Source organism: Microtus ochrogaster, unplaced genomic scaffold (assembly GCF_000317375.1).
Source record: "Microtus ochrogaster isolate Prairie Vole_2 unplaced genomic scaffold, MicOch1.0 UNK73, whole genome shotgun sequence".
Lineage (NCBI taxonomy): Eukaryota > Metazoa > Chordata > Mammalia > Rodentia > Cricetidae > Microtus > Microtus ochrogaster.
This window is the reverse complement of record NW_004949171.1, coordinates 673,336-686,953: the sequence shown is the minus strand read 5'-3', so window position 1 is coordinate 686,953 and position 13,618 is coordinate 673,336. Positions and strand designations below refer to the sequence as shown.

Here is a 13,618-nt window from a genome sequence, read left to right as displayed (position 1 = left end):
GTGTGTGGTCCATCTGCCCAACAACTCGATATTCCTGCAGCAGCTGGAACAGCTACAAAGTACACTACAGGATTTCATTGGCAAGTATGAACAACAGCTGTCCAGGGTGAGTGAGTGCTGGAGATGGGGCAATTGCAAGACCATCTTTTACCGACTTCAGTTTAGCCATGACTCCATGGCAATGATTCCCTGGACTTGAGATCAAACCTAAGGAAGAAAGGGAAATTTGGTACTATTCTTAATGTTTCCCACAGTAAAGCATGGCTTATAATGTTTATAGGAGCTTCTTACATTGATAGATAAAATACTGGTTGTAGATCCATTGAAAAACAATACGGGGGAAACACAGACATGCATATCATCTAATCAAAGGGTTGAACGCAGGATGATCAATGTGGAGGATCAAAGAGCAGATTTGCCATAATGAACTGAACTAGAGGTGCCACGTGGAAGTGTTGGTCTGGAAAGCTTGGCACTGAGTCTATAAGAAGGGCAAGGGAGTGAAATACTATATCTGTAGTCCAGTGTTGCTAATGGTCTAGCAAACCTTACTTGCTGGACTCCCGGGGAAGCTTCATGATATATGGCCAGACTGGAAGCTGGTATTGTTTATCTTTTGTGCTAGTTCTAAGTGTTGGGTGGCTCTAAAGGTTCTATGAATAGTATAGGTGGTATTTTCTTTCCTTCAGAAAAACAGGGACCTGAGTGTTCTCAGGTCAGAAGTGGGCTTATTACTAATGTTAAGTAAAGTGATAGACAGAAGGTGGATGTAAATGGATGAGAAGAGTCGGGCTCCTTGACATTTGGAGGAACAATACAGTCAGACTTTGGAAGTGAGTCACACGCTGGAGTCCAGGAATCCTGGTGTCACTGGGTCCCAATATGACAACCCAGTGTTCAACCTGCGATGCCTAGAACTGGAACATGCACAGGAGTTGATATCCCAGCTTCAGGTCAAGGCAGGTGTCAGCGGGGCCCAGGAGCTCCTCCACCAACTCAGGAAGCAGGTGTATAGATGGATTAAAGTGCTCCCCCTTCCCCCACTTCTTCTCACAGCCTCCTTTGTTACCTGGTTAGCTATCATAGACACTTTCGCTTTCTAGAGAAGATGCCGAACCCAGAAAATCGAGAGTGCCAGTTGAGCTTGAGGACACCTTGTGATCCACATTCCTGGGATCTCATTCCCTCAGGTCACTAATGCCAGTCTGAGCCTGAAGCTTCTGGCTGACGCTGACTTCCGAAGCTTTCATGCTCTCCAAGAGGAGGTGGACGTCCTTGAGGGACGACTAAGTGAGTGTGAGCGGGAGAAGGAACAGGAACAGTCTTCCAGACACCCTGGTCCACCCCTGGCTCCGGGTGAGTTCACAGACTGAATTCCCCAAGATTTTGTTTCTCTATTTACTGGGCCAAATGCGTGATTGCTACAGTAGCCTTAGGGACGATTGAGAGGCCAGTAAAGGTCTCGCTAAGGAATAAGTCTTCAGTTTCCTGATTGTACCAAGACCGGTATCTTCTCATGGACATATCCACATATGCAGCCATTTATACATCTAATAGCCAGGCACATGCATTCATCTCTATCCATGCAAAATCAGTCTATTTATATGATTATGCATGCAGTTGCATGAGCATGTTCTCAAGCACACATGTACTGATTACACTCCATCCTCTGCATCTGTGGGTTATATGCTTTGTAGCTAGCTCATATCTTGCTTGCTCTGCCCTGTAGGTTCCTGCACTCATGGAGGCCTACAGAAAGTTAGCAGACCCATTGTGCTGAAGCTCAACTGGAGGGGTTTATCATACAAAGTAGGTGCCTGGGGCCGAGACTCAGCACCCAACCCAGTTTCTGCCCTTTACTGGGTGTCTCCCCTGCGTGCTGATGGCAGGTGAGTCCTGGATGACAAACTTTATGTACCTGGGTCCATCCCATATGAACTTTAGCCTGGTCCTGACAGGCTTCTTAGTAGCCCTAGCACTGATTCTTTTTTTTAAAAAGGATTTTATTCATTTTACTTAACAACCACAGTTGTCTCCCCTTCCTCCACACACCTGATCCACTTCTCAGAGATCCCATGGACAGTCAACAAATCCTGGCAGATCAATTTGAGGCAGGACTAAGCCCCTCCCCACTCCATCATGACTGAGCAAGGTAACCCACCATAGTGAATGGGCTCCAACAGCCAGTTCATGCATTAGGGATAAATTCTGACCTTACTGCCAGGGGAGACATAAACAAAGCAAGCCACACAATTGTCACCCAATTTCAGAGGGCCTAGTTTGGTCCCTTGCAGGTTCCCCAGATGTCAGTTCAGAGTCCATGAGCTCCCACTAGATCAGGTCTGCTATCTCTGTGGTTTTTCCCATCATGATCTTGACCCCTTTGCTGATGTTATCCCTCCTTCCTCTCTGACTGGACTCTAGGAGCTAGGCCTAGGGCTTGGCTGTGGATCTCTGCTTATATTTTCATCATTTACTAGATGAAGGTCCTATGATGACAATTAGGATAGTTATCAATCTTATTACTGGGAAAGGCCAGTTCAGGCAACTTCCCATTATTGCAAGGAGTGTTGTTTTAATAATTCATTTTAGTTAATTTTTATTGAGCTCTACATTTTTCTCTGCTCCCTTCCCTGCCTCTCTCCTTTCTTTCAATCCTCCCCCAAGGTCCCCATGCTCCAGGTTTACTCAGGAGATCTTGTCTTTTTTCTCTTTCCCATGTAGATTAGATCCATGTATGTCTCTCTTAGGGTACTCACTGTTGTCTGTACAATTCTCTGGGATTGTGATTCATAGGCTGGTTTTCTTTGCTTTATGTTTAAAAACCATCTATGAGTGAGTACATATGATAATTGTCTTTCTGGGTCTGGATTACATCACTCAAAATGGTGTTTTCTAGATCCATCCATTTACCTGAAGAATTCAAGATGTTGTTATTTTATTCTGTTGTGTAGTACTCCATTGTGTAAATGTATCACATTTTCCTTATCCGTTTTTCGGTCCAGGGGCATTAAGTTGTTTCCAGGTTCTGGCTATGAGAAACAATGCTCCTATGAACATAGTCCTTGTGGTATGATTGAGCATCATTTGGATATATACCCAAAAGTGGTATTGCTGGGTATTTTAGAATGTTGTTTCCTAATTTTCTGAGAAATCACCACACTGATATCCAAAGGGGCTGTACCAGCTTGCAGTCCTACCAGCAATGTAGGATTCTTCCCTTTACCCCACAAGCTCTCGAGCATAAGTTGTCATCATTGTTTTTGATTTTGGCCATTCTTACAGTTATAAGTTGGAATCTCAGAATTGTTTTGATTTGCATTTTTTCTGATGGCTAAGGATGCTGAGCATTTTCTTAAGTGTCTTTAAGCCATTTCAGATTCCTTTGTTGAGGATTCTTTTTAGGTCTGTACTCCATTTTCTTAAATTAGATTATTTGTTTTTATGACCAGTTTCTTTGCAAGGAGTCTTAACTGTGGTCATCTTTGTAAATTCCTGTGAATATCCCTAGCAATAGGTTTCTCCTTAACTCTAAAATGGCTCCCTCTATCAAGATAACTCTTTCATTGTTCTCCTTCTCTGTCTCTCCCCCAACTCTACCATCATATTTTTTTTATCCTCATCCCCCACTCCCTCCCCTTCCCTCCAGGTTACCCAGGATATCTTACCTATTTCCTCTTCCTAGGAAATGATTAATACTCCATTGTGTAAATGTATCACATTTTCTTTATCCATTTTTCAACTGAGGGGCATCTAGAGTGTTTCTAGGTTCTGGCTATTATGAATAATGCTTCTATGAACATTTTAGAGAAAGTGTTCTTGGGGTATGATTGAGCATCTTTTGGGTATATGCCCAAGAGTGGTATTGCTGAGTCTTGAGGTAGGATGATTCACAATTTTCTAAAAAATTGCCATATTGATTTCCTAAGTGACTGTACAAGTTTGTACCACCACCTGCAGTGAAGGAGTGTTCCTCTTACTCCACATCCTCTCCAGCTTAAGCTGTCATCAGTGTTTGTTATCTAAGTCTATCAAATATGTGTAAGATGATATCTCAGAGTCATTTTCACATGCCTTACCCTAATGATTAAGGATGTTGAGCAATTCCTTCAATGTCTTTTGGCCATTTGAGTTTCTTCTGTTGAGAATTTTCTGTTTAGTTCTGTACCCCATTTTTAAATTGGGTTATTTGGTATTTTGATGTCTAGTTTCTTGAGTTCTTTATATATTTGGAGATCAGTCCTCTGTCAGATATGGGGTTGTTGAAGATTTTTTCCCATTCTGTATGCTGTTATTTTATTTATCATATCTTTTGCCTTACAGAAACTTCTTGGTTTCAGGAGGTCCCATTTTTTAATGTTGTTCTCAGTGTCTGTGCTACTGGTGTTATATTAAAGTGGTCTCCTGTGCCAATGCATTCAAGGCGATTTCCCACTTTCTCTTGTATGAGGTTCAGTGTAACTAAATTTTTCATTGAAGTCTTCAATCCACTTAGACTTGAGCTTTGTGCATGGAGCTAGACTTTAACCTATTTGCACTCTTCTACATGCCATCATTCGGCTAAGCCAGCACCATTTGTTGAGGCTGCTTTCATTTTTCCACTGTACAATTTTGCTTCTTTGTCAAAAATTAGGTGTTCATAGGTGTGTGGATTAATGTCAGTGCCCTCAATTTGATTCCATTGATCCACATGTTTCTTTTATACCAATATCAAGCTGTTTTTATTATCATAGTTCGAGGTCTATGAAGAATTGTGTTAGTATTATGATGGGGACTGCATTGAATCTGTAGATTGCTTTTGGCAGGATGGACATTTTTACTATATTAATCCTACCTATTCAAGACTGTGGGAGATAGTTTCATTTTATGATATCTTCTTCAATTTCATTCTTCAAAGACATGAAGTTCTTGTCATCAGATCTTTCCCTGTTTGGTTAGAGTTACCCCAAGATATTCTTTATTACTTATGACTATTGTGAAGGGTGATATTTCCCTCAGTTTTTTCAGCCCATTTATCATTTGTTTATAGGATGGTGATTTTATTTTTTTAGTTAATATTGTATCCCACCACATTACTGAAGGTATTTTTCAATTTTAGGTGTTTACTGGCAGAATTTTTGTGGTCGCTAATGGGTACTATCATATCATCTGCAAATAGCAAAAATTAAATTTCTTCATTTCCAATTTGTATCCCACTGATCTCCTTTTGTTGCTTATTGCTTTGGCTACAACTCTGAGACATCAATGCAGATCCCACTATGATAGGACTATGGACCCATACTTGGTCCTAATCAGCAACCTGGATGTTGCCATGGTACCTTGTGGCAGTGCAGGCCACTCATCTCTGTATGACTCTAGCTGCAGTAGGCCCCTCAGATCCCCATCTGACCTCAGGGGATGGCCCAGACCCTCAGTATTTGTGTGGCCTTTGGTGGTATCAGGAGCCATGGCTGTCAATCCAGGCCCTGGCTGTGGTAGTGCCATGGACCCAGACATAGCCCTACACTGGCCCACATATCACCAAGGCCAAGGATCACACAGACCTTTCAGATTGGTCTGGTCTTGGTGTCAGCATGGCCCTTGTACCCTGTCATGGACTCAGGTGTGTGACCAGACCTGGATCATCCACATGACCTTCAATCGTTGCCAAAACCATGCACATCAACACAGATGCTGGCTGCTGCAGGGCAATGAATTGAGATATGACCCCAGCAGAAGATCATGTCTGAATGTCATTGTGTTCTCTGGTGGCAGCATGGCCACTCAGATCAACATGGCCCAAGGGCAGCATAGCCACGTGTGGTGGCCCAGACCCTGGGCATCCCTGTGGTCTTGGTGGCAACGTGGGTCATAGACATCAGCTATGTTAGGATTAAGAACTCAGACATAGCCCTAGGCAGTAGCCCAGACCCAGCCATCACCCTGGTCCTGGTAACAAGTAGCCCAACACGAGCCATTCCCTGCCACCCTGGCTTCTTCAGAACTGCCTCTTACCACAGCACACTAACCATTCTGCCCCTCTCCCATTTCTCCACCCCACGCATGCTCATCGTAATGGCACTCGCCCACCTGGGGTCAGAAGGCAGTGAGCAGACCATGAATATCTTCAGTTAGGCCAGGCTGCTGCCAAGGTCTATGTCTCGGTCCACGGTCCACCCACGGTTGGGTCTGTATTGATGTCTATGGCTCACAGTGCCACTAAAAGCCACACTGACATAAAGGGCCTGGGCCACCACCTAGGGCCCTGTTATGTCTGGGGGCTGAGCCTCTGCCAGGGCCATGTGGAGCTGAGTAGTCTGTACTGCCACCCAGGGCCATGGTGTCGTCTGGGCTTGTGTTGCTGTCATGGTCTGTGTTGATATCCATGGCTCCTGTTACCACTGAGAGCAGTGAGGATAGGGCTGCACAAAGTTAACTCTGCTGCTTACCAACTATAGGACTAAAGGAGTAGGCCTCTCATCTCTTCAGGGAAGTGCAGAAGAGATTTCCATACTGGCCTGGTTACAGGTGAGCTGGTTGAGAGTTGGAGAGCTAGCCCCACAGTCCGTGGTGTGGGTAAGGGAGAAAGAGTCCACTTACCCCTTGTTCCTCATCCCTCAACACCTAAGCAAGTAGGAAAATCTGGTACCGGGGTCAGGAGAGTGGGAGAGCAGATCCTGCCCCTCACTGCCTGCAGCACTCTGGAGAGCAGGCTCTACACCTTGCTAGGGTGGCACAGTAGAGCTGACCCAGTTGGCAGGAGGTGCCAGTGATCTGGTGCTGCAAAGGCTTGTGGGAGATCTGGCCCCACCCTTCACCTACCATAAGGTGAAGTGGGAGAGAGAGTTGGGTCCCCTCCTCCCCTCTTGCCACCTGTGGTGTGTGGGAGACCTGGCCTTGAGGTCACGAGAGTGGGAGGGAGGACTGTTCCTGCCCCTTACCAGCTGCAGCACACAGGAGCGTGGGCATGGCACCTTGCCTGGGCAACACACTAGTGCTGACTCTGTTGGTGAGGGGGGATAGATGAGGTAGGCCTGTAGGTGTGAGAGCAGGTGACCTGCCCCTGCCTTCTCCCTTGTATGCCAGGGATGGCAAGGGTAAAGGAAATATGACCCCCCCCAGCTCTTGCCACCTGTGTCAGGCGGGAGAGCTGACCTAGGGGCTGGGAGAAGAAAGGAGTTGGCTCTGCCCCTTACCAAGTATGGCAATCTGGAGAGCAAGCCTTGCATCTTGCATGTGCAAAACAGTAGAACTGACACTGGTGGTATGAGTATGCGTGAGAGGGACCTGAGGGTGTGAGCAGGGAAACTGATCCTGCTCCTTGCTATCTCTTACACTTGGCTGATGAGCTTACCAGTGTAATGGATTAATTAGAAAATGTTACAGGATCCCCCATGGCTGCAGTGACAGAAACCCTGCAGGTCCCTGAGTGGTGGCAGCAGGCTATGTGGCGGCAGGCAGTGAACAGTGGATCCCAAAAGCAACCAGTCACAGGCAGGGATGGTGCAGTTCCCTGAGTGGCTGCAGCAGGCCACAAGGAGAGACAGACAGATGGGCATGCCAGGAGACAACACTCCAGTTCTTGTAAGGCAGCTGGTTCCTGGCAGGGAGCGACACGGGGCAGCAGGAAAACTACAGCAACATGTATAGGAACACTATCCAGAGTGAGGTTGGATATTTATTTAGTGGGTTATAGAGAGGAAGGGGAGAAGGGAAGAAGAGCAGAGAGGCAGAGAGAGTGAGAGAGACAGACAGACAGAGAGAGAGAGAGAGAGAGAGAGAGAGAGAGAGAGAGAGAGAGGTGAGAGATAGAAGCAGGATTTGGCTCTTCGAGAGGGAGATGGAAAAGGAAGAGACTCAGGCTGCAAGCAGGAAGGAAGATCTGCCTGCCTCAGCTGACAGGGGAGAGGCAGGGTTGGAGGGTGTGGGGGGAAGTGGGGAGTGGGCAGGGCTTGTCTCTTAAAGCGACCAGACAGATCATTACAACCAGGATGGTGACAATAAAGGAATGTTGGCAGCTGGTCAACCCAGCTACCACCCAGGTCCAGAACCAGGACTATGAGTTAGCCCACCCCAAACCCACATCCTCTATGAACTGCTGGAATGTGTGAAGGGGCTGGACCTGCAGATCCAAAGCTATGAGATCTCCATAACACAAGGCAACAACAGGATATTTTAGAGGGGTCCCACTGAGGGACCCTGTGTTAATGGTGTAGCAGAAGCTAGAGGCCTTGAACCAGACCAATGATTCATTGGAATGAACACTTACAAACAATGATGTATGGGCTGAGTGGTGGTGGTGCACGCCTTTAATCCCAGCACCCTGGAGGCAGAGGCAGGTGAATCTCCATGAGATCAATGCCAGCCTGGTCTACAGAGCTAATTCCAGGACAGTGAGATCTATTACACATAGCTGGTTTTGTCTCAAAACAAACAAACAAACAAACAAAACAGAAAAAACCCACATACTCCCGCCCCAAAAATCTAAACAATTAAAGATGTATCAGCTGAATGGTCTACTGTGTGACTCAATGAGTCACATTACAGATTTCACGCTGAGGTTAAAAAAAAAATTCTTTTGTTTTTTCCTATTAAATTTTGTTTGGGGGCAAGGTTGCAAGGGCAGAAGCCAGGAGTGAGGGGACAGGGAGATGAGTGGGATCAGGATGCATGATGTGAAATCTACAAAGAGTCAATAAAGAGTAAAAACAATAATATTTTACTTAATTAATTTAAATTTTGAGACAAGGTCTCCCTATGTGGCCTTGGTTGGACTCTAGTTCGTTACGTAGACCAGGCTCACCATAGACATCTACCTGGCTCTGCTTTCAGAGAGCTGGGATTAAGGGCTTGTTTCATTGATTCTCCTCTCCTTCTCCTTTTTAACATTCACTGTGTCCTGATCAAGAGCAAACCTAAGAAGCCCTTTCTGTGATGCAGTGTGAATGGAGACTGCTTCTTTGTTCTTGGCTGCCCAGACCCGAAAAATCACACAGAATTTATATGTATTACAACAGTTTTTAGCCTCTTAGTTCAGGATTCTTATTATTTAAGTCTTATATGTTAAATTAACCCACTTCTATTAATCTGTGTATCATCACAAGGACGTAGCCTACAGGTAAGGATCTGCGGCATCTGTCTCCTGCAGTTGTTACAGGGCATCTCTGACTCCACCTATTGTCTCTGTCTCTCTCCAGATTCCTACCTGGCTTTGCTCTGCTAAGCCATTGGCCAAAGCAGCTTCCTTATTAGCTAATGGTAATAAAAACATATTCACAGCATACAGAGGGGAATCTCACATCAATGCAGATTTCGTTCTTGCTCTCTGGAATGAGTTTTATTCTTTAAGTGTTTCAACAAATCCAATACTTTATACTTTAACCCTATTATTCCAAAGAGGGAACTAAACAAAGACATATAAAAAATGCACATTCTATACCTGTTTAACTACTACTTCTACTACTCCTATTTAGTAAGAAATTTTATCTCCATTCTTGAAACTGTGCTAATTAATTTTATTATGGAGAGTGACATCCTCACTTTCTCAAATGTATATGTCCCTACTTCATCAGGACATATTGTGAGGCTTAAGCTGACATCACAATATTTCTTTTCTTAACAGGTCATGCCCTTTGGGTGGGACAGCAGTGAAGGGTCATCACCACTTAGTCCACTCTGTGCCAAGTATGAGTCAGTAGCCAAGCCAGGCCTCAGCTGGGCCACATCTGGAGAATTGGGGTGAGGGCATGACACCGATTAATACTGGACTCAGCCCATTCATTCTTCTTGGGGGCGCCAAGAAAAACTAACCTATGATCTTAGAACACAGCTCCTGCCCTGAAGGCCAGCAGTACATTTGCCTGCCCTCGCCTCTCTCTGCCCCTGCTTCTGGCTGCTTCCCATCTGCCTCCCCACGAAGGTCTATGCCTCAGATTATCTCTCGAACACCTAGGATGCCCCAGAGCAGATGTCCTGCAGGTGTGCCTGCAGATGGGAATAGCTCTCCAAGTGTCATTCGAGTGATTGTGAAGACACCGGGACACCTGAACAGCTTTCCAGTAGCGGGTGACACCTCAGTGAGGCAATTCAAAGAGAACCTGTCTGCTCACTTCCAATGCCAAATGGACCAACTGGTACTGGTTTCCATGGGCTGCCTTCTCAAAGACCATGACATACTGAGTCACAGGGGCATCAAAGATGGCCAAACCATTCACGTGGTCATCAAGTCCAAGTATGGCTCCAGATCTCTGGCTCATTCTTTCCAGAACCTGTCAATGAACAATCCCTGCCATCAAGACAGAAGCACCAAAGGAAATAGCAGTAGGGTGTGCCAGTCTGCAGGCATGGGTCAAACCAAAGAGGAATCATCCCTCCTCATGGGGTCTGACGCACCCAATGTGGGTACTCAAAGCCCAGAAGTGGACAGTCCAGAGCATACTGCACAGATGCTGGAGAATCTTTGTGTTCAGAGGATGTTGTCCAATATTGATTTCATGCGTCAGCTGATCTCAGAACATCCAGACATGCAAGAACTGTTGCAGCAGAACCCAGAAATTTCCCATCTCATCGACAATTCTGAGATCCTATGTCACACTCTGGAGTTGGCCAGGCACCTGGCTGTTATTCAAGAGATAATGCAGATCAATCAACCAGCACAGAACCTTGAGCATCTACTGAACCCACAGCCCTACCTGGGCTTAGAGACAATTCCAAATGGGAACAATGCCCTGGGCCAGACCTATGATTTCAATGACCAAATGCTCAATGGGATGCATGATCTTTTGGGGGGCAACTCTTTTACAACCCTTCTGGCTGGTCAAGTGGTAGAGCAAGTCCAGACTCCTTCCCCATTTCCTCTGCCATCTGAGGAACAATTGGTCTGCCCCCCTGCCCGAGACATTTATGCTAATTCTTGTGGATTATCATCAATCACCCCAACAAATCCTACTCTAAGCATTGCTCATGATGCTTCCAGGGAAAATCCAGCCTCGGTCACCACTGAGGGCCAAAGCCATGTCTGTGCTATTCAGCAGCCAGCTGGGATTCCAACCTTACTCAGCACAGTCGTCACCCAGGAGCTTCAGGAAGATGATAAGGGTACGGCCATCCCTGTGGGTAGCTCTGATCAGGGGTTAGAGAGAGATCTCCAGCAGTCAGGTGAGCAGACCAGCTCTCAGCTCACAGGAGGAATGGTCCAATTGCTTAGGAACTACCCATACATGGCTGCTCAGATGCTGCTGCTCATGAATATGCCCCAGCAGAATGAACAGTGGAGACAACAAACTCCCACATCCTTGCAGTCATCACAGCTTTCAGAGTTGCTTTTAGCCCTAGCCAACCCTAAAACATCACAAGCAATACTACAGATCGAGCATGGTCTACAGCTATTGGCTACAGAGTTTCCTATTCTTTTGCCATGCATTGAGCCTTACCTTTTGGGTCTAGGTTGGTTTCCTCCTTCCAGCTGTAGCTACCCTGATGCAGTGCCCTGGACCCTGAATGTGTCAGACATGACTGAGCCTGAATGCGGCCCCCAATCTGGAACAGTGCTGCAGAAATCACAGCCCCAATCTGGAGACCCTTCCTATTTCTTACAATCTCCTGAGGTTCATTTCCACAAGCAGATGGAGCATCTCCAGGCCCTGGGATTTGTGAATGACGATGCCAATCTGCAAGCACTCATTGCTACTGATGGTGACACAAACGCTGCTGTTCACAAGCTCAAGAGATCACAGGAATCCTAACCATCATGTCTTTCCACTGCTTCCTACCTGAGTGTGGACCCATGCTCAAGAGATCACAGGAATCCTAACCATCGTGACTTCCCATCTGCTTCCTACCTGCCTGTGGACCCATTTGACTTCCTCATCAGCCTTTCCTACCTTTCCTATGCTTCCAACTGGGAGAAGTACCAGAACAGGAAAAAACGATCAATGCTTGCTCAACTGAACACTAGATCACTGGTCATGGCGGGAAGATCTGTCAATAAAATGGCTACACCTACTTTCCTTCATTTGAGGCTTGCCTTGTTTTGTTGTTTTTAAACAGAATCTTCCTATGTAGACCAAGCTGGCCTTCAACCTGTGACAATCCTCTGCCTCTGCTGCCTGAATGCTGGGATTACTTGTTGTAGTGATGTTTGTATTTTAACAGATAAAGTTTGCCTGAAAATCAGAACTAGAAGCCAGGGGGTGATGGCTCACACCTTCAATCCTAGTATTTGGGTCCCATGCCTTTAAACTAGCAGTAGGGATGTGGAGACAGGAAGGAATATGGTTGAGTGGAGAGACGAATTTAAGATGTAAAGAGAAAGGAACTCAGATGCATTCTGAGGTTGCAGTCTGAGAGATAGTCTGAGAACAGGATTGCCCTTTTGATCTGAGCATTGGTAGAGGTAAAAGGTCTCTTTAGTGGCTGGCCACACAGCTCCTCTGATCCTTCAGCCTTTGCCCCCTAACATCTTATTCTGGGTTTTATTTATTAAATCCAACTAGAATTAATGCTACAACTTGTGAATTCATGTTTAGCTTGGCTTTTTTTCCCCAGCGTATCAGCAAAATGTGCTTGATATCTTTGTTTTACCTACAGATACACAATACATTGTATGGGTTGTCTTATAGATACTCACAGTTGCTATAATGATCCAGTGTCAGGGAACTAACACGTGTAACCTAGGATGTGCATACAGGTAGATATACGCAAATGCATAGCAGGATGAGAATAGACGGAATGCAGTGGAGAGACTTCTGAAATAAAGGAAAATCTCACATAGGCCCAGATGAAGATTGATTTTTGGTCATGTTTCTTAAAACTGAATTTAGCTTGAAAGAAAAAGAATGGTAGATCCTGATAGATGCAGGTAGGAGGAACTCAGATACAAATGAGATATTGGCATTTATAATTGGGGCTTCTTACTGATTATTACTTCCGTGATAACAAGCCTTAGTCTCCTAGTGTCAGCCATAAGTACAGTTAGCTACCTGCCAGCTTCACTGCAGATTCCTGTCATTCCCACCTGGCCCTTCAAGGAACACTCCCACCACTGCATGATATCACACATTCCATCAAGCCCCACCTTGATGAAAGTATTCCTGCCTGGAAGGATACACAGCCAATTAAGGTTTAATTATTAAGCAGTACATTCATGCTATAATAAGTTGACATGGTTTCAGGCATTGAATAAATAGACAAAACAAAGATTCTTCCTTTTTGCTGTTTTGTTTTTGAGACAGACTCTCTTGTATCCCAGAGCTGGCTTAGAATTTCTCATCAGCAACTGTAAAGGGAGCAGGACTGCAAAGTTCCAGTACTTCCAGGAAACCTTTCCAGACCCTGCTTCATCACTGTAATGGTTTAGATAAAGTGGAGCTCTTCTCCAAGTCTGGGCAGCCAGGTCCCACTACCCAAGGCCTCTGTGGGTCCCAGGAGGGTGGGAGGCGGCATGTGAAGACCTCAGTTGGTCCCCTGAGTGGCAGGTGAGAGACAGAGAGACACCATGCAGAAAAAGTGGTTATAGTTTATTTAGTGGATTGTGGAAGGGAAAAGGAGGGGGGAAGGGGAGAAGTGGGAAGAAGAGAGAGGCACAGAGAGAGAGAGAGAGAGAGAGAGAGAGAGAGAGAGAGAGAGAGAGAGAGAGAGG

At 45.7% G+C, this 13,618-nt stretch overlaps 1 protein-coding gene across 1 annotated transcript; it reads left to right on the top strand.

The window, feature by feature from the left end:
* Positions 1-9,902: 9,902 nt before the first annotated feature.
* Ubqlnl (ubiquilin like) lies at positions 9,903-11,723 on the top strand. Its single transcript, XM_005370169.2, has one exon. It carries the CDS (start codon positions 9,903-9,905, stop codon positions 11,721-11,723), a length of 1,821 nt encoding a protein of 606 aa, XP_005370226.2.
* The last annotated feature ends 1,895 nt before the right edge of the window (positions 11,724-13,618 follow it).